The 27,117-nt window shown below is 31.6% G+C and overlaps 2 protein-coding genes across 2 annotated transcripts in view; both read right to left on the reverse strand.

The window, feature by feature from the left end:
- Positions 1 to 1,287: 1,287 nt before the first annotated feature.
- On the reverse strand, positions 1,288 to 20,125 carry LOC127720846 (nose resistant to fluoxetine protein 6-like). Its single transcript, XM_052227595.1, has 12 exons — positions 19,999 to 20,125; positions 18,619 to 18,723; positions 14,425 to 14,610; positions 13,855 to 13,948; positions 12,926 to 13,039; positions 10,174 to 10,339; positions 9,563 to 9,642; positions 8,356 to 8,454; positions 6,769 to 6,898; positions 4,601 to 4,793; positions 3,932 to 4,074; positions 1,288 to 2,986 (listed from the first exon to the last, which is right to left on the reverse strand). The coding sequence occupies exons 1-12, from the start codon at positions 20,123 to 20,125 to the stop codon at positions 2,876 to 2,878; spliced, it is 1,548 nt and encodes a 515-aa protein (XP_052083555.1). The 3' UTR covers positions 1,288 to 2,875.
- Positions 20,126 to 24,434: 4,309 nt separating this feature from the next.
- Positions 24,435 to 27,117, reverse strand: part of LOC127720847 (nose resistant to fluoxetine protein 6-like) — a 36,180-nt gene continuing 33,497 nt past the window's right edge. Inside the window, exons 11-12 of the mRNA XM_052227596.1 lie at positions 26,550 to 26,692; positions 24,435 to 25,830 (exon numbers count right to left, since the gene is read on the reverse strand). Of these exons, the coding sequence (XP_052083556.1) occupies positions 25,720 to 25,830; positions 26,550 to 26,692 (254 nt within the window). The 3' untranslated portion in view covers positions 24,435 to 25,719. The remainder of the gene's footprint in view (positions 25,831 to 26,549; positions 26,693 to 27,117) is intronic.

The raw sequence follows: 27,117 nt of genomic DNA on the forward strand, positions 1-27,117 counted from the left end.
AATATGTACTACTTTCTTGTATGTTCTTTCTGACCGGGCCCTAATTAATGGTTCTATACCTGAAAGCATATTTGTAATACATATGACCATGGTGAAATCTGTTTTTGTTTTACTTGTGGTTTTTGATTCCCCCATTATATCGTCCGCCATTTGCAGAAGTGGTTGGTTTTGAACAGAAAGCTGGAATGATTGTTATGGGAACTAACTGGACATTTTTAGTTACTCATTGTTGAAGACCATACGGTGGCCTATAATTACTTGCATCCACCTCATTTGAATGGTCTCATTGACAAGCATTCCACTTCTCCGGAATTTTATATGGGAGCAAACTTTACACAGGAGCTTCTCAAGAAGAAGAATGGAATGCAATTATTGATAGGTTGTACAAATACATTTCGGCAGCAACGTCCATTGAATAATCCAGTCTAAATATAGTTTTCTTTGTAGAGTTCTTTGACTGATATTTTTGTCGTTTTCTTATTGATCATCATTTGTTGAAAACCCTTTTTTGAATGAGTTAATATTAAACAATGTTTACTGCCGAGATATATTAACGCTTTGGTGTATATAGTACTCTCTTATTCCCCTAATATATCAAACTGCATGAAAAATATTAATTCATGACTAAGAAAAAATCTTAATTGAAAGCAAGAAAAAATGTCATTCCATATTGAAATAAATGAATATATTGCATTTTCGTTTCATAGATGACCAGGAATTTGTGGCTCCTTCTTTATGACTTGTTAGCATATGTTTATACAACTATAACTGACTTTAATTTGACACCATGAAATATGCTTCTAGTTAAACAACGTAGCCTTCCCTGTTTTTAGTGGGGTTTATGTTGCTCTGTCTTTAGTTTTGTTATTGCTGTTTGTCCTTTAGTCGTTTTTATTTTGACCATGGTTTTGTATGTTTTTTTTGACTTTTTTTAACACCCCTCCCCTTTGGTATCCTCTCTTTCTTTCTTTCTTAAAGAGGCACTTGTTTACCTTATTGACAATGAGTTTACCCCTTGAAATGGATTAAGTTTAGCTATTTTGTTGTATGTCCTTTTTCGACAAATAACTTAGGATCTTCCTATTATTATTAAAAGTTTGCTTATTAGATAAATAGTGTACTATTCACTGTATAGACAAATCATCCCAAACAACTACAGGTAAGCAAATTATTATGCTTTATTTTGAATACTGCTTGTATTAGATTATACAAAACAGACAAACCTTTTTAAAATAAAGTGTAGCGGAATGAAAGGAGTGGTCCAAGATGCGAAAAAAGAATAAGATATTCATTTCATTTTTAATATTAGCTAATAATAACAAACATCTTATGTATGAATATAATCTATAAATGTTTATACGTAAAAGAAGGCAAATGGCTCAAGTTCCAAATCCCCTACATTTGTACTTGTCGCGATCTTATGAGAACGGCTATTTACCAATGGATGGAACAGTTTCCGTATTTCAGATTTGTTGAGATACTTTTATAGTGATGTTATTGATCAAACCAGGTTGAAAATGTGAATTGTAAAGCACTATATTTGTCACTTGATTTTCATTGTAGAATATAAAACCGAACACATTAAGTGTCAGTTTCATTTGCTATAATTATTTTTTTGAGTGTATGTCTGAACTTGTTTAAATAGTCACAACACTGTTGGTATTGTAACTATTACAGTCTGTGTATTTTTCTCCAGTTAGGTATTATTTAAATGTATGTGGATCTTTTCCTTAATGCAGAAAAGGAATTAAATAAATTAAAGGGTATGTTGACCTGATTATCTTCTTTATTTGTTTTGAACGAGAGGAAAGACGTTAATAAGAGCTATTTTCTTGTATTTTATTTAAACTGTGTCCTTGTGTTGTCTTTCCTTGTGTCCAAATCGTGCTTTAACAATGTACATTATTAAAAACGTGAAATTTGCACAACATCTAGTTTGAAAAAAAGCTCTTGGACATATACTTTAAAAAATTAGATAACATTATATAAATAAAAGTACATTTGGCATCAATGGTTTTATTTCCTTTCTCAAACTAAAGTGAATTAATATTTTTATCTGAAATATTCAGTTAAAGCATGGACTATTTTAGTGTGTTTCAAATGCTAAGGTTCTTTATTGGCATGTCCAACTTAAGGAATATAAAAAGTTTTGTTTACTGTCGGTAATACTTGCTCTGCTTTTTCTGATAATGTATGATAGAATTTGTAGAGAGGATTTCACCCCTTTAAGGTGTAATTTATTTATAACTGATGAGTGTTGAAGACGTTCCAGACTAAGTAGCGGTTGTCGAATAACATCAAATAGTGCCGAAAGATCGTCTTAACTTGACTGAAACGAGTGAGCTCTTTCTTTAGTTGTTGAGTAACATGTCGGAAAAGTATCAAAAGCACTGTTCCTTGCAAACAATGACCTCAACACCTCCTATCACCATGTATAACAGTCATCATTACAATACAGACATTTCAAGAAGAGACATTAAAGAAAAAAAATGAAATGTAAATACTTGGATGTTACCTTGATATAAATATTTCTAATTGATCACAGAAATATTCGAAGATCAGTAATTTTTGCCACATTTTGCTTGTTTTCACCTCGTGCGTTTTCTGAATTCTTTTCTATTGTCAAAATACACAATTAAAATTTCTGAATATATCTCATTATTCCAAAATATGATGTTATTTCGAAGTAAATATTCATATAAAACTAGAGAAAAACAAAATCAAAACAAGAAAAAAAAAATAGAATAATTTGTAAGCAGGTGACAATAATGGTATATATTTCAATAATATATAAATGTAGCTATCCATCCAATTTTGTATATGCAATGTGTCGTCTTACTGTAGTCTGTATATTTATCTATATTTCAGACTGATGTTATCGCCCCGTCATAATTTTCTCTAATGCTAGGAAGGGACCCTCAAATGCTATCGATGCCACAAATGCCACCATGAAAGTAACAACAGTATGTCCGATGTACAGATAAACCTAAAAAAAGATCAAGAAACATATTATTTATTACAGTTGTCTTATCAATTATTTAAAACCTGCGCTTATTTCTATTTTATTCTTCTTATCTTGAAATCCACGTCAAGGAAAACATTTACATGACATTGTAAAACGCATACAGATATAAAATACTTGTATAATTCATCAGCTTGACTATTTGTTCTGATTCTGATACAACCATTGGACGATCAGACTGTGTTTCTCTGTCATGCCAGTCACTAATTTATATTACTACACATTTACATGCGATGTTTTTTTCTTTCTTTTTTTTCTTAACTTCATATGAATAGGTTTTATGTATTGATTTCCGATTGAACTTTTATACGCAACTTTGGGTTTTTGCTCCTAAACTGCATATATAAGGATTACGCCTACATTACCTTTTTTGTGTGTTATTTGTGTTTAGAATGAGAAAATACTCATTTTTTTGTCATGATTCTGTCTTGAAAGGTCTCTATCAAGGAAAATAAAGAATTCTTTTATTTTGTCTACATGTCTGTTTCAAGAATAACGCCATTTATAATCGTCGCTTGTAAGTGTTTTGAACACTCGTTTAATACCCATTTTAAGACATTCAACATTTATACACAAATGATAGTTATATTGATAGTAAAATGTGGAGTGTTTTATGTGGCATTTTAGCAGAATTAGCTTGAATAATGTTACGGTTGGTGAAATTCTAAAAATTAAAAAAAAATCTTCTATTTGTTCCTCATCACTAAATTCTTTTATCCTTCATGGGAAATAAAAATTCGAAAAGATCCTCGCTTGCGACATGTTATCGATGTTCTGATCTGTAAATTTACCAATTATGTAATCATCCCGATTGGGAAGTTTTTACCGAGTGTGGATAGTTGTTCATTGTATCTTCCTCGGAAAGATATCTTATCCTACTATTTCAAATACACGAAGCTTTAAACTTACCACTTTGAAATCATTTATATAGAAAAGTGTCCTCCTGGAGAAGAAATATGTCATCATGACGATTGGATGTATCAGATACACAGCATACGACAGTCTGGAGAGAGGAACTAGTCCACGCCAGGACAAAATCTTGTTGACTACACCTGAAACAAACACCCATCCAAATTACATTCACATGTTTAGAATGTAACAATACTATTGAAATAAAACTTTGTTAAAATACAAGTTAAATCGGGTTTGTTTATGTTTCGAAGCATACGTATTTCAAGCAAGAGAAAGAAAAGACGATTGCAAACACAGTTTTACAGGAGTCGCATAAGTATTTCAATTGCTTTGAACAATCTCATGTGAAATTACTAAATAACTTTATTCTTCTTCAATTCATAGTAAAAATAATATACCATTTTGAATATTTCGTTCGAACTATTCTATGATTCACAAATTCTGTTTTGATGTCTTTTTTATGCTATTTTTAATTTATAGCTTTTCAAAGTTGAATACTTTCGGAATTCCAGAATAAGTTTTGATCACCACTGATGAGAAAAAAAAACTTCAAAATGCTCATATAACGCAAATGAATTTGGGTATCTTGTAATTTTTGTATTATGTTCAAAATAATTTAAAGTATATATCAAGGTTGTATATATATAGTTATTAAAAATTACTTACCGCCATTACCGTTGTGACAGGCAAACAGAACCCAAGCAACGCATGATGCCCACAACGGTCTCCCTAAAGACTCGTATGCAGTTCTCATGTCTAATGACCATTGTGTACCCCCTTTCCTATGTTCTGAATAAGGTATATAAACCACAAATAATCCACCAGCAATTGCCAATGTCCACCCAATGACCGTCTGTATCTGAAAAATAGAGCTAGCATTGCATATAAATAAATAGATGAAACCTTCTTGAAATAACTTTTGAAGAATATGATCTTCTGCCAGGACAAAGAATATATCTATAAAGTGTAGAAAGTTTCAAATTATTACAAAATTAACGAAGTTCAAGTAATTTTGCACAAATTTCCTAGAATCGAACATGTCTGTCATAAATAAACTCATCATAGATACCAGGATTGAAATTTTGTATCTGCATATTTTATGTTACAGATCAAACTATGACATATTTTTTTAAGACATACATTATGTAATTGTTGTAATTAACGGAATTACTGTCGTCAATGTACGTGTTCTAGTTCTTGTATGACTATTGTATTGACAATTCGTTTATTGGTTAGATGGATTTTTAATGTTAATAACAATAACATACATATCAAACCGGTGCATTTTAACACAGAATAATGAGGGGCCTGATGGGGGGGGGGGGGGGGGGGGGGGGGGGTCTCATCACGATTCACGAGTTGATTTTTTTGTCAATCATGATTCACAGAAAATAAATTTCCATGATCACGGATCACGAAAATATAAAAACAAAATAAATATGTAGAAAAACGGATCACGATAGCGAAAATGCGCCGATCACGAAGAACGAAAATAACCCATCAGGCCCCTCAATAATATTCTTCGGGTGGGCTGTTTAAAAGGACACATGTTTTATATGTAATTACTTATTTTTGTGCAAAAGAGATTGTGTATTTGTAAAGGAACCGAACTTAAAAACATTTAGTAATCATTGTATCTTTGGCGCATGAGCAGTTTTTCAAAGGGCCAAACAGATTGCGGGAGCCCAACTCTCCCCTAACCTGGGACAGTGGTGTAACAGATCAAAATAAGAACAAACTATAAAAATTAGTAGAAAAGGGCTTAACTTATCAGATCGGTACAAAGCACACAAAAAAAAAAACAACTAACGAAAACACTAAAGACACAAAGAACAGATATGAGATTACAGTTACTGAAAACTAGTCATACGCCAATGACAACTAATAAAAATCATATATCCAAGACTTAAATGCCATTCAGAACACACCCAACAACTAATGGATTTAGTGTAAAGACGTCCTTAACAGTCAGAAACAACATGGTCTTGTGCATTGCAAATATAAAGGTATCGACAGAATGTTGGACCGTGAATGTTCATAGGTGTATAGCATTATGTTTAGTTGGGGTTTAATTCGTTGATAACAAAAGCAATATTTATAGCGGAAAAAAAACATTATTTTATGATCTAAAACGGTGTAAAATTTGTAACCTTTTATAAAAGGTTTATTTAAAGGATTATCTCTTATGAATCAAGAATCTTGCAATCTGATTGGTTAATCAAAGGGCTAACACAATTTGTGTTAAACGATCACTGTTAAACGAAATCTAAAACATAGCAATACATAAAAATAAGGAACATCTTCATTTCGCCTGATGTTTTTATTGCTAAAAAAAAGAGTCAGAAGAAATAATGGACAATGCAAAACAATTAAAAAAAGCAGGTAATACCATGTCAAAAGAAAAACGACATAAAAACAAACAACACCGTCATCCACACAATACTACGTATACATTACAAGACGAACCTTACCAAAATGGGAGGGATCTAAGGTGTTCTGGAAGGCACCCGCTGTGTTTCTCGTGGTAAGTAAAAATCGGCTTCAATTCGCATTCGGTGAAGCCACAAATTGAGAAAAAGAGGACGTGATTTTGGCTACTATCATTGGAAGATATCTGTGGCCGTCTTTAACGATATCGAAAGTTTTTGGGCCATTACTGTAACATCGGTGAACTACTACTGCCTACATTTATAGTATTAATTTTCAGTAACATGACATATAGTGTCGACTGTTTGAATCATATTTATGTAACATGTTCGAGATTGAATCACAAATATGATACTCATTCAACTGGCAACAATTTTTTTTTATATTAGATAAAATATTTTACATACCCAGTGCAATTGTTTCCTTGGTCGTTTTTTCATTATGATTCCGAGAATCATCCCAACACAATACGCAGATATCCGACACCATGGTGGCGTGTAAACATTGGTCCAATACACATCATGATCTCCTTTACCACTAAAATTAGATGTCACATACATATACCAAATATCGTGAAAACATTTTATTGAGATATTACAAAAACAGCAATGTGGAAGTTCCAAATCTAAGCTAACAAAGTTGCAGTGCTAGTCTTTTTTAAGTAAAGGTGCGTTAATTAACACATTAAAAATATGAGGTGAAAAGCATCCAGAGCTCTTCTTATGATAAAAATTCATGTCTTTTAAATTCTGTAAACACCCACCTGCATTTTTCAAATCATATTTAAATAAAGTTGAGTCGTTTGGGTTGCTTCTCATTCCTGTTCACCCTAATTTCATTTCTTTTAAATTAATGTAAGAACTTAAGAGTCCCAGCGGTAAAACCATTTCCTAATCAAAGAAATCAAAATAAACTTGAGGCTCTAAAGAGTCTTGTGTCGCTCACCTGCATCTTCAACAATGGCTACTTTTTGGTAAAAATCATCATGAAAGGGCATTAACTCTATAGAGAGTTAAATAACAATTTCAATCATGTTGACGTATTTGTAGATCTTCTCTTGCTGATCATTGTTGCTTTTTAAAGTTTTTATCAACATTCTGACGTTTCTGCCTCTGTCAGACTTTTTCTATTCAAAGCGGGTTTCAAGATAATAGAAAAACTTTCATTTTATTACTTTCAATTTTAGCCATGTCGGCCATGTTTGTTTGCAGGCTGTGTCATTGTACTCAGTTTTTAAACTAGATACTATGATAATGTTTGTGGCCAAGTTTGATTAAATTTGGCCCAGAAGTTTCAGAGGAAAAGATTTGTTAGATAGCAAGGATTTGTATAGTAAGACTTACTATAAACTTCCTTCAAGATAGTAAACAAAAAAGCAAAAAAATGGTAAAATCCGTCATTAAAGGGCAATAACTCCTATTAGGAGTCGGCTGACGATTTTGGCTATCTGACTTATTTGTAGATCTTCTCTTTCTGATCATTTTTCCTAATTAAAGTTTCCCTCTATCTATTATAGTTTTCAAAATAATAGGCAAACATGATAAATATTGGTAAAATTTGACATTTAAGGGCAATAATTCCTGTAAGAAGTCGTCCGACAGTTTTGATGTAAATAGACAGCAGGTAGATCTCAACATAAGATAATTGACAAAACTTGCATTTTACCCCTATGTTTTTCTTTAAGCTATGTCGACAATGTTGGTTGGCAGGCGAGGTCATCAGACACATTTTCTGAACAATATACCCCATTGATGATTGTGGCCAATTTTGGTTAAATTTGACCCAGCAGTTTCAGATTAAAAGATAAACGACGGACCCCAAGTGATGAGAAAAGTTCATTCTGCCCTTTGGGCCAGGTGAGCTAAAACGAAGCCAAGAAATTCTCATTCATTAATCAGCGACATCTCAATACGAATAACTTCGCGTATAAAATAGGATTTTATCTTAAATGTATATTATATTTTTGAAATGGTGATCTATGAAGGTATTCTTACTGTAAAAGATCTCCTTTATACGTATGCTCAGAATAAGCTGCTGCAGAAATCCCTCCAAGCATCATCAAAGATATCAGAACGAGACCGATTTTAATTGATCTAAAAGAAAGAGAACAAAAACGAAAAAAGTATTAAATCAACTTTTCTTTTCTAATACGATTTTATACGCAAGTAATATATATAAAAAGGTATACTGTGTGTCATTAGTTAATTTTTCCATTTTATTCAAAAGGGGTTATGATTATCTAAAAAAGTTTTCTCTTCATTCCTTTTACAAACAAGATACCAGCGCATGTAACCATCTTCGCTTTATACTTGAAAATACAAATTTAAAAAAGTCAGATGTCCTAACAGTCGTCACGTTTTATCAATTCTATTTTTTTTTTCAGATTTGTTTTTGGCACTTACTATTCATATTTTTGTGTGAGGTTGGCATGGGTTTTTTTAAATAATTGTTTGATTCTAAATTTCTCGAAAAAAAACTTTCAGCAGGGAAGCGAATAAATAGTTTTTTTTCGATTAAAAATCAGGGAAAAATAATTAAATTCAACATTAGGTTTCAAACAAATTTCTTGTTCCTGTGTGATACTGAAAAAAAAACAAGTTTATTTTTTATTAAGGTATAAAAAAGGTTTGGCTCGAGAAAAACCCATGGCCCAACCGAAGATGAATGATCGTGCCTATGGAATTTGATGTTGATATATCTGACTTCGGACAGTATCTGCAGTATTCATTTACAACTTATATTTGATACCGTGTTGATAATAAAATGTCGTTTGTGTTGGTAGGTTGTTGTCTCATTGATGTTGATCCTAACCTAACCTTTGAGACCGTGAAAAGTCCTAGATTGTGAATTCCATTTCAATCTGTATTTACCGTTTGTTTACCAGTTTTGTCAAGTGATTGCTAATAAACATTCAAAGCCAAAGCATTGTTCTTATCATACTCTACAGACACTTTTCTATGACCGTATGTTGACCTCTAAATGGGTTTTTGTGTCGCTTGATTTGTCTCGTTAATGTATACCCTCAGTATAGAGAGTAATTGTCTATGACTTTGTTATATTTGTGTTCTTTCTTTGTGTAAAATGGCTTTTGCATAAAGCCTTATTGATGTCGCCTTTATATGCTATTTGTATTCCTGTATATATTTTCCTTTATTGTAATGTAGGCTGTTGAATTGAAGAAAAAAATATATATTTACTCACACTGCCAAAAATATCAGGACGAAAAGTGTAATAACATAAAATTGCATATCATCTGACAAAAACCAAGACCATGACATACACTGCAATATAAATACAACAGCATTATTGTAACATGGCAATTCTATCCACAGATTAATACATAGTATGATCTAATATGGAAAGTGGCAGCAATTACATGTACCTTAAATGTTATAGAAAACGTGTCTTAGTTTGTCTTTACAGCTGGAATATATTCCATTTAACGAAGAAAAAGTTTAAAAGATATTAGATGTCACCTAAAGTTTATTAGAAAAGTCATGAGCATGATAGTTAAACCGTCTATTCCTATGGGTACCAGATGCGCCCCTTTGATAACAGACTTGTTCCAAGCTCAGCAGATTTTCGTCTAATTTTATTTTGATTGATACATTGAATAACACTTGATGTTACCTCAATGATATTTTTACTATAAATTAATCAAGAATTATCTAATTATATTGTGTTAACTTCACAAGGGAACTCACTTTGAATAGATAACAATATGAACAGACAACAATTCACATGATACCAAAGGTAGAGGATGTAATCAATAAAAGCAATAAATGAGATACTATTATATCTATGTTAATTACCTGTTTAGAGGCAGGTAGGAAATTGTTGATGTACAGCAGATTCGTCCACCAGTTTGTTCTACAATTATCTGCTAATGGTATAACTGAAGGCCAAAATGGACCATCACCAAAATACTTCAACAAACAGGTTAATACCATCAGTGCAATCATATATAGTGGTGTTAACCTAAAAAGAGGATTAATTGACTTTGAACCCAATCAAAGCAATATATATATATATATATATATATATATATTATTGATATGCCATAGTGTGCTTTTTGTGTTTTTGTTTTAGAAGTGATCATTGCAATATAAATACTCATTTATTTTTTAAAGAAAAACATTTGTATGCACTATGAAGAATCATATATTACATAATAACCATATGTGATGTGTTAAAAGATTTCAGAAGTATGAATCAGTCTTTATTGTATGGAATAGAACAACATTTATGCATAAAACAAAATTGCGAATCTCCCACAGTCATATGATTAATGCTACATTCATTTAAACGTATTGTTATATAATTGTGGCTTGTTGTCGATCGATGCAAAACATTTTGAAAGGGGGGGGGGGAGGGGGGTGAGATTAATTAAAACCTAGATTAACCCTGACACAAAATTATATACGTGTTTAAGTCAGGAACTCCGTCTTATGTCTTATCTTAATGTTTATTTTTTTGTTATTCTGATAATTTGAATTGATTGCAGAAAATTGAGTGCTTCTATTTGATTTATTCTCGACATATTAGGGTGTTTTAGAGCTTGCCATATTGCATAGACACCCGTCGCTTATTGATTCAGAGTCTTTATTTCTTATAAAACCAAGTTAATGGTACAAAGAAAGATATTTTTAACATATAACAACATATAGATTCTGCAGGGGCGGATCCAGGATTTTGGAAAGGGGGGGCGTAGTAATGAAGTTTGCCGAGCGGAGCGAGGCGAAAAATTTTTTGGGCCTTTTTTTGACTAAAAAACATAAAATAAGTGTAAAATGCATTTTATAGTTAAAGTGTAGGGGTTGGACATTTTTGGTGCCGTATTCTCTCCATTAATTGTCTATTATAAAATGATTGGATGGATCCAAAGCTATGTACTAATTGATTTATTTGATGTGGGATTTGTCAGTAAAAAATGGACATAGAAAATTTCGTTTGTTGTATGCATGGTTAGTTAGCATAACCTCACAGATTTCTTGTTGTAAACAAGATATACGGCTATTCAATGAAATTTACAATACGACCGACACGAAGAAAGACAAACAAGCAATTTTTATCCAAATGTTTGGTTGAAATGTTTAAACCAACAAGGGAAGTGAGGGGGTTCCAAATCAACCAAAGGCTACTAATGAGTCGGAAATGACAATGAAGTTGTGAATGACTGTCGACACATGAAGACATATAGGCCACACCCAGCAGCAGGTTGCAGTCGGGCCTTGAAAAAAGTATTCAGTATATCAGTTCGGCGAAACAGACATTCCGGTCAGATATGGGATTCACATGCAACCCCCCCCCCCCCCCAAAAAAAAAAAAATTACGCCCGTTTTTTATTCATCATGTTCATTTAATGCTTAATAATATTGTTGAAAATATTTTTTTCTAATAGCAAAAAAGTGGACAAGATTATTGTTTTCAATCCAGATACGGCCAGAATTATTGTTTAAAGCAAAAATCAGGGTCAGATTTTTTTCTCTGAAATATCTCAGACTGCCCCCTCAAATCAAATGGTCCGTACCTTAGACTTTAAATCTATATTTAGAGCTTACTGACTGGGGATCACTATTCAGCAATGTTATTAATGGGCTGGCGCGAGTGGGGTTAAACATGTTTTCGTAGGTAAATAATATTGCTGTGGAACTTTTTTTTCATGAGAGTGTAATAGAGTATTACTTTCTGATGGTTGGAATTGTGAAATAGAAGTCAATACGTTCTTGCTCAATACTTTGTCGCTTTGAAGGCGTCATGCTTGTCATCCTCGGCCTAAGCAATGTGTTACTGTAATTTGAATTTCAAAATGACTGAGTGACGTTTTTTCGACGTACTGGTCAACTCCACCGTAGCGAATCACATGACTTTGACATAATCAATAATATATTACAGTAAATACGAGCGAAAACTATCTTTATAAGTAAAGAATTGTCGCATAAAAATTGAATACACGGGAAATGGCAAAGTTCGCGAAGTCTAGTCTGATTAATAATTTTACAAAAAAAAAAAAAAAAAAAGTGCAAGCAAAGGGGGGGCGTACGCCCTCTACGCCCCCCTCTGGATCCGCCACTGTTCTGCGCATGACAAGTTTTTACAAAACGAGCATAAAAAGATGCGAGATTGATGATCCACCTGGAGAATATACTTCTGTATTGATAATTCTGATTAATTTACACAAATTTTTCGGTACCTGAATATTTTTTGAAACAAATAAACTGCCGAATTCCAAAACATTTACTCGGCTTACATAATATGGTTTAAGAAAAACTCTTCTACTTTCTGTTAGAGCTGTACAGTTTAGAATATAGTGAAATGTATTGATAATTGTATGCCGACATCTAATTTCTTTTCATTTTCGTGTCGTTGGGCTGTTGTCCAATTGACGTATGTCCCACATGTCCTTTTATTCATATTCTAAAGTAATGATTTTGTACGTATTGCCTTGACCCTCTTTAATGTTAATTTTGTTGAAATAATTTAACATTACTTAGTAAAAATGTTGAATACTTTCATTTTACAATAGAAGAATTATTTCACTGTGAAAAGATAAAAGAAATATACCTCCAAAACCTGTGGAATAGGTATTTACCAGCAAAAGCGGCTGTCTTCGAACAACTGAAGTTATCCATTAATTTTGATGTACTATTCATTTGACTGTAAACAACCAACATACCACTGCAAAAAACAAATGACATCGATACTGTTTACTAATATTTTGACATTGCACAAGGTAATGCGTTTCTCAGACCGTTTATGGCGTCTTTACATTAAATCCGTTGGACGTGTACTGAATGATACTTTAGTCTGGGAGAACATGATTTATTTAAAATTGGTTGCAATTGGCTTTAAACTAGCTTTAAATAACTGCGAATACTATTATTTCGGTGCTTTCTTGATAATGATTTTATGTCAGTTGTTTTTGTGCCTCGTACTGATTTTTATAGTTTGAGTTAAGCCAATTGCTACTGATTTTTACAGTTTTTACATCACTGTCCAATATTAGGGGAAGTTCGAACGTTCACAGGCATGTTTGGCCCCGACACATACTTTGGGTGCCTGTCCCATGTCAGGAACCTGTAATTCTGTTGTTCTCGTTGCTTTATGTCTGTCATATTTGTTTTCCGTTTGTTTTGTCTTTTATTCGACCACTGATTAAATACTATCTTTCAATTAGTGCTTTTCCAGGGAAAATTTGACGTCACACAAAGCAAATATCTTTACGTTATATGTACTGTTACGCGATTCCCCCGAATGACCAATGATCGACTGCGTCAGTTCTCTCATAAGATTGAAATTTGAAACTCTTCTATTGACCACACTAACTCCCTGGTATTTTTCTTACTTTTTAACTTTAAAAATATCATTAAGAGGAACAAAATGAGAAAACTGATGCACTATTTTGCAATGTTACTTATAAATTTTACAGAAACTATTTTTTTGTTAAAATTTCAGGTGATAGCAATGAAGATATCGATTTAAACTAAACTCACCTGATCATAAAAAAGGAATCTACAGCCACAGGTATTGATAAGACGACTTGATATGTAAAACTTTCCATCATCTCCTTTATTTGCGAAGGATTAGCTACAAAAGTAAAGAGAAACATTGTTATAAATATAAAAAAGAACACTATTATCAAAAATAATAATGTTTTATTTTACCTTGGTCGAGTTACGAGGTCGTTTATTTATAGATTGTAAATACCCCCAGAGTGATAAATAATATTCACTAAAGGTTGAAGGGAGAAATATGAATAACCATAAACGTGTAATTTTTAATTCATTAAAAATTAGTAATTGGCGAAAATCTGGATAACAGGTTGTCTTTTTTCAAACAATTAATTCTATATTTTTTTTTAAATAATGTCAAACCCTGCACAGTGGTAATTTTGAGCTTTTGCTACTTATCTGAAATCTGAATTATGATCAATATGTTAAAATTGTGCATCGTCTATGTTTTTCAATCACAAAATATCGTTAAAAAAAGGTGAAAGTTCTCAAAAATGTCAAATGGTTCGTTCAAGTTTTATTGGTATAAATCTGTTTAAGAATACTTTTTACCTATGGTCCATATTCCAGGTAATGAAACCAGTCCATAATTCAATGAATGCCCCAGCAGAATCCATGTTATACTAAGGAAACGAATTCCATGAACACAGTTTATCGCGTTGTCTCCTGCGTTTACTGAAACGATTTTCTTTGTATTAACCTGAATGGCAAATGCTGTCAACAATCTTATTAAAACTCCTGAAATAATAAAAGAAATTTATAAATTGAATAATCTTTCGAATTTTATATATTCCTGTCAGTTATTTACAAAATTATAAGCTCAACATACAATAATAATCAAATACTCCCCTCCCCATATCTCCGTAATTTGGTTTTTGATCATTATTAAGTTGATAAAAAGTTTGAAACTCACAATTCTTCTCTGTTGCATATTGAAATATATATAAAACAATTGACATCGTTTTAACATATAGTATTACTTTTTGAATTTCACCTGATCTGATGAGACATTAACTTTTATTGTAACTGTCGGTTTTCCTGTTTGTGAACATATTGATATTCTGACGTCAAACAACTAATAAATACCCCAATATCCTTTCGCATAGTAGAGATTGCGTGTAATCTTCTAAAATTGTAATAGTTTAGGCAGCGACTAATCAGGTTAACGTAACTAAGGCTGCGTTCACAACGAGGCTTAAACATGTGCAATTGAATTATTTTTGAATATTAATTATAAAGTATCAATGCGTTACTTTTGAAAATACTTGCATCTGATAATTGACTCATGCATGCAAAAAGAATTGAATGCGTGTCAAACAATCAATTCGTTTTTATTTTCAAAAATGTAAACAATCAAACTTGTGTCCATAGAACATGTTTCACAAGGACAGTGTGAATGTGGCCCAGGTAGTAAAAATTAGATTATTACCGTCATTTCGCTTGCATACATTCTTTTCTTTCTCAACTACAACTTCCTTTTGGTAAAATGAATATTTTTTCTCGTCAAGTTCTGAACACATATCTTTGCCAATTCCGTTCAAACAACTTTCTGCATGTGGCACATAGTCTTCTGGCAGACCATTTTCCTTACTGTCAAGTTTCTCGGTTTTACAACTTTGAACGGTTCCGTCAGTCATGTCTTTATTACCGGTAGTTGCATCCGTTTCGTTGTACTGTTTTGAATTATTTTGCGCTTTTGTAAATTTGTCCAGATACCAGGACTTGTGCCATTTTGATCTTTCTGATAATATCAATTCCAAAACTGTGCCAATCAACATGATGCTTCCAAAAATGGATAAGATAGCACTGTAAATTTAGAATATAACATAATAGTGTAAATATTTATACAGTCAAAAAGGCAAATACAATTTTTTTTTAAAGTTTGATACTTATATTAATGTAAGACATTGACTAGTAACTATATGCACAAAATATCAGTTTGTTGTTAAAAGTTTTAAATAAATGAAAAATAAGTATAATATTTCAAAAACAATATTGGGACACTGGAATATGTTTATTTTACAATAAGCTCGCAAAGATATGCATATTTTGAACAACATATGATTTGAAACATCTCGTTGTTTTAAACAGATTTTAATGACAAGAAATAAATGAAAGAAGTACATTGCCGTAATAGCTGAAGGATCATCCGAGACCGATTTATCCTCTGCACAATATACTGACACACTGCCTAGGAAAGGTGCTATCTTTTTCAGTGTTTCTACAAGTAAATATCAAAAATTAATGCTGACTAAAAATTTTAACTAAAAGAGGAGTAGTGATAATAATAATAATAATAATAATAATAATAATAATGATAATAATAATAATGAGGAAATTAATGATAATAATAATAATAATAATAATAATAATAATAATAATAATAATAACTTAAAATAATATTAAATTAACAATAATGGATAGTAGTATATGATCATAAAAAGAGTCAATATTTGGCCCCTAAAAGTCTTTAACCCTGTAGTAATTATTTGAAAAAATGAAAAGGATTGTATAATCTAGACACTTCAGTTCGGAAATGTCAGTTTTGATATTAAAATAACACGTTGAAAGCGACCGTCGTATTTGATTTGAAATTGCCATTCTGCAAGATTTTGGTCAAATTAGTTCTTAGCCAAGACCTTTCCCAAACAGATATTTTACTAGCATTTTGCAAAATACCCTTTTGGTTTATATCTTTATGATAAGATCTCAAATGAGGCCATTTGGGAGTTTTGTGGTTGCAAACGCAAGAAACTTGAAGCCTAGAACGTAAATATATTGAACAAAATTCGAGATTATAGAAACGGATACCTGAATATCTTGTGAACACGTGAAGGATGCTGAGTTTTGTGGCAATAATCATTGTGTATAAGTTTCATAACATTTGGTTGAGGCAAACTGAAATTAGAGAACGGAAACGAAAAATTCAGCAATTCTTTCATATATAAAGGGGCATAAATCCAGAACGGTATAATGTTACGCCACCCAAATTCAAACTTGATCTGAGTTTTGTGGCAATAAGCATTATGTGTACGTTTCATAACACTTGGTTGAGGCGAACTGAAGTTAGAGAACGGAAAAATTCAGCATTTTTCCATTTGTAAAGGGGCATAACTCTAGAACAATAAAAGTGACACTACCCAAACTTGATCTGTGTTTTGTGGTAATAAGCATGGTGTATAAGTGTCATCACATTTGGTTGAGGCAAACTAAAGTTAGAGAACGGAAACTAAGTTTGGGATCTATGTACTTACAGACGTATATGGCAAGCCGTTCTCATCAAAACAATGTTTAAACTCTTTTTTCGAAAAAATTACACACTGAGAATTAAAAAAAAAAAAAAAAAAAAAACACACTGGGATTTAAAAACCTCAAATAACACTGAGAAATTAAAATTACACACTGAGATTTAAACAAAAATGAAAAACACACACTGAGAATTTAAAATTACACACTGAGATTTTAAAAAGACACACTGAGATGAAATAAATTGAAAAACACACACTGAGAATTGTTAATTACACACTGAGATTAATATTCACATTACTAATGAATATTCATGAGATGAATAATTCAACATATTGATATCTTGGTCTCCCGAACTCTCGTCATTATAATGAAATGCGATCCTTCAACCAACATTCGTAATTAATTTCAAGACTTAACATCGTTTTTTGCTAAATCATATTCATAATAAGTTTGTTGCCTATAATTCAGATTATTACCAACAGTGTATCGGGATTTTTTGCTTCAAACTGTTTAAGCATGGGTCCCTTTTCAAAAGTCTTTCAACTGTTACCCTGATTTCGCAAGGTAATCTTTTCTATTTTTGTTACGTTTATATGCTACTTGATAGGCACTTGGGTAAAAATTTCACAGCATTATTTGTCTTTTTGATCTATAATACCTGAACTGAGTATTTCTTTAACGTCGTTGTGTTGGCAGCTGTCAGGAACGCAAAGTCCCCATGTCAGACTAAGGCGTATGCCATGTGTGTCCTAGAAAAAAAAACCAAACATCAAGTTTAACTTCAGTGCAATAAATCAGAACCAAAGCTATTTAAATCTTATATTTAGTAAAACGACATGGACAATATAGTTAAAGTTATTTGCTAAGTCATCAACAAATATATTTGTGTTTTAAGTAAAAAAAAAACCTACTCGTTCTTCGTACAGTTCATGTGCATGTGACAAGTCAGGAAACTCATCAGTGAATTTATTCATTGGTATGCTGTACCCATTTTCCAAAATCCAGCTTTTTGTAATTTTTTCCCACTTCACACTTTTTTCTAAGATCCCATTTTTTTACACCCTACATCCCATATCCCCACTTTTTGTACTCCCTATATCCCACATCCCAAAAGCGTATACTATCCACTTCTGGATGAGAAATGACTTTGATGGCAAATCTTTGAAAGCCTCTGTTACATTTACACTTTTCATTTCTAAACTCGTGGTGATATTGAACTTGAAATATTGCATAGACAATTGTTTCTTGTTGAAGACTCTAGACATCTTTAGATTTATCATGTCATTGCGTTTCATGATAAGTCTCATTGAAGTATACACCACATATCCATTGAATAATATGGTATATATAAAATGAGAGTTCAAGATAAAAATATTTTTCTTATATATATATTGCTTACCATTTCAAGTACTTCTTGAGGAATATTCATTTTAACTCTACAAAATCGTCCATTAAATGATCTGTCTGTTTGTTTAGTCTTGTGTCCAAGGATTGTACCTTTAGGAATGTATGCGCGGACATTGGTACACTCGTCATATGATCCAACCATGTTCAAGTGTCCATCAAATATACCGTCACTTAATTTTCCAATGGAATCGAACACTAAACCACAAAAAATAAAACAATGAAATAGTTGATATGACAACATCATTTCCTGTAAGTTGTATACAGAGGATGTAGCTTTTCCTTGTTGTAAAGTTCATCATTTACAATTGTTTTTTTCTTCTTCATATTTTGATACTCTTTATGATTTGTACGACTTGAAATTTTATTTTTTCTTTTCCTGGACAATTTCCAAGTAAAAAATCATAAATAGTTTTGAGACCATCACAATGAAACCGGTCTAATCAGAAGAACCAAAATAAGCAAAGGTCAAATTTTGCCGGATGTCGCATGTGGAGCAGGATCTGCTTACCCTTCCGGAGAGCCTGAGATCACCCCCGGTCTCTTGGGGTTCGTGTTGCTCAGTCTTTAGTTTTCTATGTTGTGTTGTGTGTACTGTTGTTTGTCAGATTGTCTTTTTCTTTTTTTTTTAGCCATGGCGTTGTCAGTTTTGTTTTCGACTTATGAGTCTGAATGTCCCATTGGTATCTTTCGCCTCTCTTTTACAACCTTAATTAAAAAAATGATTATAACAATTCAGTATCGTGTAGGCCTCTTTGATGAGAAATGTTGCAACTTTCAAGAAAATATAATTTTCATACTAAAAAAGGGTAATCTATTACTTTTTGTTAAAGTTTCCTTCTGGTTTTTTTTTAACTCAGATTATCAAGTGATTCAATTCAATTCAAATCATTCAAAATCTTTAAATGATTTGTACAGTGAAGGATTATAAAGAATTAATACAAAACAAAACATCAAACTATTTGCCAGTGGATTTTAAAATTTAAGGTAATGCAATTTTGTCAGTGAACAGACCTACAAAAGAAATTTGTTTTATATATAATTAAGCTTAACTGCAGTTTCTAGTTTACATTGATTCTTTTTTTTCTTAGCATTGTGACGGTCTGTTTGAACGTTACAAATGAAACCACTTACTTTTAACTGACCAGGGTGACATAGTCATCAAGGAATCGAGAAAGTCAATAGAATCACTATAACAGATGCCATTTACACTATCGTTTACAGATAATCGCAGAACATTCCTCGCACTGTACTGTTTCAGTATTTCTTGTACCATTTGGAGTTTATTTGTGTTAGAGATGACATCTTTGATAACACTACTGGCATTTTGTTGCAAGTCCAAATTAGTTAGGTTTAACTGAAGAAACGTAGATTCAAAATGCTTCATTACTATATCTTTAACATGCTGGAAATGTTCGTTGGCTAATATTTTTGGATAGGTTTTAGCAACATACCCTAGTCCCATCAACAAACCCGTAGAATCCTTTCCCCTAATACTGTCTATAATTGGTTTTCCCGCCAATAATATATCAGTGGTTAGTCTTTGTAAATTTGTATGTTTTAGAACGTTGATAATGAAGTCAGTAACATTATCCCCCATGCCGTCAAAACGTCCTTTCTGTTCTCGCATAAGTGTTTCGTATCCTTGTAGAAATTCTTTAATAACGATATCTTTTATCTCGTTAAATGACGTACTATTCAAAATTGCTGGAACCATATCAATTATTTTATTAGCCATCAAAACTATATCTGTCGTTTCTTTCCCCCTTATTCCGTCCAATATCTGTTTCCCATTTCTCGCACTCTTCTTTAATAGTCTTCCTATATCCAAATGCTTTATAATCTCGCTAGCTACTTCGTGTGTTATAGAACTATCGTTTGAATTTGAAAAATCTGTACTTGTAGTCAACTTGGCTTTCTTATATGCTTCAGTCAATTCGTAAGAAATATCATGTATCATATTTTCAAAATCTTTATTTTTCAAAAGGCGAGGAATATTGTCAAGAACGTAATTGTAAAACATTTTCTTTGTTTCTTTATCGAGAGATTGGTTGCCATGACCTACACCACTAATTAAAGCAGTAAATCCAATATTCCATATTTGCTCCGCCAAGTGAGGGTGTTTAAGCAAAATTTCTGCAATATACAGCGCTTTTTGTTTACCGGAACTATCATCTGATTTTTTCTCGACAGCTTCAGATGTATTGAAAATAAAGAGCAGAAGTATGGCAAGGCAAGACAGTGCGTTTGCTAATTTAATCTCCATGTTTGCTGTTTTTGACTGATGTTTGTTTATCTGATGTCACATCTGCAATACAATCCAATATTTTTTAAACATAGTAATGAAAAGGGGGTGGAATGGGGGAGACTTTAAATTTGTCCATTATTCTCATTTTTTAATATTTTAGCACGCCATTATTGGGTATTCTTTATTTTTCGTCCATTTTTATCTGTTGAATTATTCTGAAGACCCTTTCAGACCCTCATGAATGGATAGATAAATAGTGTCCAGCGAGTTATGTTTTAGCCGTTCTAAGCAAGCCGAGAACATATTTTGATATGAATATGAACCATGTTTTATATTAGACCGGGGGCCTGTTTATTGGAGTGCTCTTAGGACTAGGTCATGTCCTTAGTTTTATTGACTTTAGAAACACTGATATTCACTGAGGCCAATGGCCGAAGTGAATATCAGTTTTTCAAAAGTCAATTAAACCACATATTTACCGAAGCAAAAGACAGTAATTGTTTTATTCCATATTCCGAGAGAAATGTATGTAATAGCAATTATTAACCAAAACCAATTGCCAATCAAACGTTTTTACAAAAATTATGCACGTAAAAGCACGCGACGTTTTTCCGCAGGTGAATATGCTTATTTATTCGAAATCCCATTCAGATAGAAAAACCTTCTAAAGTTTTATCAATATGGAATAATATTGATTATCTTTATAAAAATGCAAATAATAATTCTTAATCTTATAAGTATTACTACTGGTGAGATTTGATGCATTTCTATATATTTTTAATTATTAACATCCTATTTTCCATTACGTTAATATTATCCGAATTTATTCCTAAGAAAGGTCTTAAGACAGATTCTAGGACAGCTTCGATAAACAGGCCCGGGTTAATAACGTTTTCGCACACTTGTCAACAATAAATAAATAAATGAATATAGATAAATAAATAAATAACTAATGAATGAATGAATGGATGGATGAAAGTTTTCAGAACAGACAAAATATGGCTGATTCCATAATTTCCATGTAAATTGTAAACAATACAAAAAAAGTTATAACTTTCCCCCTAATAATGCAAATTAAACAATGTGTAAACTGGGACTATTAGACTAATATAATCATGTTAGTATAATAGTCCCAGATGTAAACGGAAAATAAATGTAAAATAAATAAATAAATTGTTAAATGAATTAATAAATAAATGAATTGCAGATAAATCGTTCTTAATTTCTTTCTTAGAACTTACTTTTAGATTTCAATAGTTTAAGAGTAGCAAAAAAGAGTCTTACCTTGGAGAAAATATATTTTTAGTCTTCCACAAAAAGGAAGTTTTAGAAAATTACTATATTTTGACATATATCTGCAGGCATTTATGTACCGGAACAATGTCGAAATGTCGACACGATCTCCTAATTTCATAATTTTCTCAGTATACCACTAAGTTCATTCAATTTTATTTTCTAAAGATTTTTTGTATATCATAGAGGAAATTTGTTTCATCTTAAAAATGTTATTTACTATACATATTTTTTTTGTTATGAGATATAACGAAAATGGACCCCATGAATATTACGAGTTCTTCAATGGAATATTTATCGGAACGTTGTGAATAGAACATTAACCATCAAAGATCGGTCGTCAAAATCAAATTATAAAGTACAAAACCCTATGGCAAATGCATACAAAACTGTGCGATATTTCGGTTTTGGTGAAATTTAGTATGCATTTAGAACTAATTGAACTGCACCTGAATACCGAAAAATGATAAAATTTTATGTAACTTTTATTCTTCAAGATATAAAATATATAAAAAATAATAAAATATAGATCTATAAATGTATCGAATTTACGCAAATATTTTTCACTTTAAATTGCAATTTCCTGGAAAATCCGTCCACATAAATTGGATAAAAAAATGACTATTATTGCTGAAAACATTTCCGCCATGACGATACGAAAACGCATAGGGGTCGTATCATTCGTTTTTTCTGTCAAAAACATTTTATTATGATTTAATATATATATAAAAACATACGGAACAAAAACGATTTTGCAGTGTGACGCTGTCACGACTACGTTTCTTTTGTCATTTCTTAAAACCCCTTTCCACGATTCTGATCTCTTATCGAGACTACTTGTTTTCTACTGGGGAAAAAAATGCAGCCAGTGACCCCATATAATCGTTGCAACTTTATGTGATGAGTTAAAATATTTTCTGTCATTTTGTAAACATCATCTTTATTTAGACCAAAAATCCGACGATACTGTCATGTGTACGAAACCAAGGACCTTTTAAAGATACGATTGTATTTGTATCTAAAGAAAACATTTATGTCTTTTTTTCCATTTTTTTCTTTTGATAATGGCGTTGTCTATTCTTCTCTAACTTATAACTCTTATTGCCACGTTGGTATATCGAACGAGACAAACACTATAATATTAATTAAAGTCTCACAACAGATAAAATATACAACATCTTTAGAAAAAGCACATAGAATGTTAAGAGGGAAGAACTCAGACAACGCTATCGATAAAGCTGCAAAAAATGAATAGAAAACAAAAGTCCACTTAATTGAAATAGAAAATCTCATCGACACAACTACAGATATCCGAGATTATTACAGCTTTTCAGCAAGAAAATTTAAAAGTCTGAAATGTAAGAGTTAGATTTGCCTTAGTCCAAATAATTGACGTCTTGAAAGGCTATTTTATTTTTTTTTGCTTTGACGCCTTAGTGCGTGCGTCGCAGTAAGGCGTCAAAGCCAAAATTAAAATAAAATAGCCTTTCAAGACGTCATAATTATGCGTCGCAGTAAGGCGTGAAAGCAAAAAAAATAAAATAGCCTTTCAAGACATCATAATTATTTGGACTAGATTTGCCTGTGATTCAACAGTGAATTTTGTTACGAGGCTATACTAAATAGGTGGCTAAATAGGTTATCGTCTTTAACAATTAGAAGTGCTAGTAAAGACAGATGCACTATGTTTCATATAGCAGTGTTTACGTCAAGGTGTTTTTATTATTAATTGTTCTATACTGCAATACTATATTCAAAGAGGGATCCAATGGTTGACTTGTTTATGGATATATGATCCTTTTGATTTCTCCCATCCAGCAATTAAACGCATGTTAGATAGGTGCGCGTCCGATTGTTTCTTCTGTATGAATAAACAAGAAGCCACTTGAGATCGGAATGGGGACGTTATTGCAGATGTTGGAACTATAAATAGCCTTTGCAATAACCCTTTAATGTCCTGTTGTAAGACAAAATATATGTTCCACCATATACTCTTTTTCTGTCTAAATTTCAGGCATTTCATCCAAGTCGAATTACTTCATCCAACCTACATTTTGTATTAATTGTAAATTAGTTCTCTTCCTGAATATGGATAAAATATTTGTCACTGGACGGTAAGCAAACATCAATTAATCACTGAATTATTTTTGAAAGACACGTATACCGTCTCCTTTATTCTAAACAGAACTCTAGATTCTAACAGTGATTATATTATCATTGATATTTCTGACAAAGTTGAAAACTAAAAAGTTATGGTGCGTAAACTTAAAACTGCTAAGTCATTGGCCTCCTGTTGGGAAATCTCATTGGCAATCATGCCACAATTTCTTATTTTTTATATTAAAAGATATGAAACATAAAACATTCAAGAAGTATAACATTTATCATGAAAACAAGTTAAACAACATGAATGTACATGAAATAAGATTGAATATATACATATAAATTACATAATAATGAACAAATTACATTTGAAATAAATAAATCCACTTGCTAGAAAATTCAGATCTAACAAATAAAGTAATGATGGAAGTCTTATATTTACTCTCTTTATAACTAAAATATATAGACCTCCTACTATAGAACGTTGCGATATATCCTTTTGCTCTAAGGTGGCGTAAAAAAGCACAAATAAATAAATCCTATGGAAGAATACGTAACAATTAACAATAGACCTTTTTTTTAATTTTTTTTTCTTTCTTTATATATACCTTACCAATATGATAAAACTGAGCTCCGTAAATAATGCCCAATGTTAAAGTTAAATAGATGGTATCGAATTATTTGTTGTGGTGTACTGTGGTTTTACTTATCAACAAAAATAAAATATGGAAAAGAATCACTAAAAGCAGATTTCAAAATAGTAAAAGATAATTTTTCGAAAACATTGCCAAACAAAAATTCTAAATGAAAAAAAATGCAAATGGTAAAACTAACACAAGATTGCTTATGAATATGAATATTTCGAATTTCTTAAAGGGAATGATTAAAGTTTTCTTAAAACAGAAAACAAGTATGCGTATTTATATTTAAACGATACATGACGTTAACTACAGAAACATAGGCCATTACTTTCTTATAACTTCAGATCAAATTTTGGTGATTGATCTCCATTTCAGGTTACTAAACATCACATAAAAAACAAAACAATTACATCGAAAAAGATACAAATTACTACAAAGACACAAAAGTTAGAGAAAATATTAAATTGCATTGTTCATAACTCATAATACTGAGAAAAAACATTAACAAGACAGACAAATCTAATGCTGTTTTGCAATTTTGATTGCGTCGTTAATCCTACATTCAGATATGGATTTCTTTTACATATAGAATTTTTACTTTGTAAAAAATATTTTTTTATTCAAGAGAATGTTATATATGAACATATTCGTAATCTAGTTTGTAAACATGGTTTCTTTATTCAACTGAATGTTATATGAATAACACCAACTCAACTCTGTCCATAACGGGACAACTTTCTATCTTCATATTTATTCTTCTATGAGACAATGATACACAAATCACTACAAAAGCACCCAAGTTGAAATATATGATGTCAAATGCTAGTTTGCGAAAGCGGATAGAAGAATTTTGATGATATTTTAATGCATTTCATTTTTACATTTGGAGTCTGTAATAGATGGTGAAACTCATCTTCCCATGATGATCTTCTCCAGGGCCATGAAAGGAGCTTCAAACGATATGGACACTACAAAGGCTACCATAAATGTGAAGCACGTATGTCCAAGGAACAAATAAATCTGTAAAAAAAACAAAGTATATGAAAAAATAGATATCGAATGTTGAACGTTTGAAATTAAAAAAAGAGTAGATTATTATAGTGCCTAAACTATAACATATGCGTGCAATATTTTTTTGTCACCGACATTTGTTGTTTTGTTAATTTGCATATGTGGTAATATCACCATCAAAGTAAGAGGTAGTACTACTCTCTTCGGATTACAAGAAAGGCTTTTCAGTAAAATGTCTTCGTGCATTTAAGGTATCCAAACTCATTTATCAGTATCATATTAATTTTAATAACGAGATTTGGGGTGTACGTCAATGAGACAGCAAATACACACAAACAAAAACAAATGACCGTATTGCAATCGATCTTATGTTTTTCTATGAAGTTTTGTGTTTTATAATGCTGGTTTTCATTGTTCCTTATTGTTTTTGATATGCACATATCATTTTGGTACATTTTGTGTTATTCTTATAGAGATAACTTAGCAAAAGTAAATACAGCATAACTACATAAAAATAAAAGTATGCAGTATCATGCCCACACTTGTGCGAGTTAAGAACTATCTTTTATAGCTGACTATGTGGTATGGATTTGCTCATTGTTGAAGGCCGTACGGTGACCTATAGTTGTTAATTTCTGTGCCATTTGGTCTCTTGTGGAGAGTTGTCTCATTGGCAATCATACCACATCTTCTTAATTTTATATCTAGTGTTAATTGATGAAACTTACAATTTCATAGTCACTTATATAAACTAAAGCTCTCTTAGAATAAACATGTATCATCATCATAATTGGATGAACAAGATAAGCAGCATAGGACAGGCGGGAAAGGGGAATTAATCCTTTCCATGATAAAAGACTGTCAACCACACCTGGAAAATAAAAATAAAACCGATACAGGTTTTATTCAAAAAATCATTTTGTGTTACATATAAAAAAATGAAGGAAGTAAATTTTATGGTTTACAGTTTTCTATTTAAAAGAAATTTATCCAAAGACATGTGTTTATAAAGAATTGGCTATTCTGCTATACACTGAAAGTCTGCATTCACATAGACATATAGAATGTACATAGGACTATTGTATGCAAATCATTGTGTACAACTTCAATAGTTTTCAATCCAGTGCTGTAGTTCACACTCGCTTTGACAGTTTGGTGGCATTGTTGTTGCTCAATCGTTCATCTTTTATATATGTGATGGTTTTGAAATCAGTGTGTGTCTCTTTTTTATATGGCTATGTTTGTGATGACTTGAATGGACTTATGAATGTCTTGTTCTTAGTTGAAAAATTCAAA

The sequence above is a fragment of the Mytilus californianus genome, unplaced genomic scaffold (assembly GCF_021869535.1).
Source record: "Mytilus californianus isolate M0D057914Y unplaced genomic scaffold, xbMytCali1.0.p SCAF_11, whole genome shotgun sequence".
In the NCBI taxonomy this organism is placed as follows: Eukaryota; Metazoa; Mollusca; class Bivalvia; order Mytilida; family Mytilidae; genus Mytilus; species Mytilus californianus.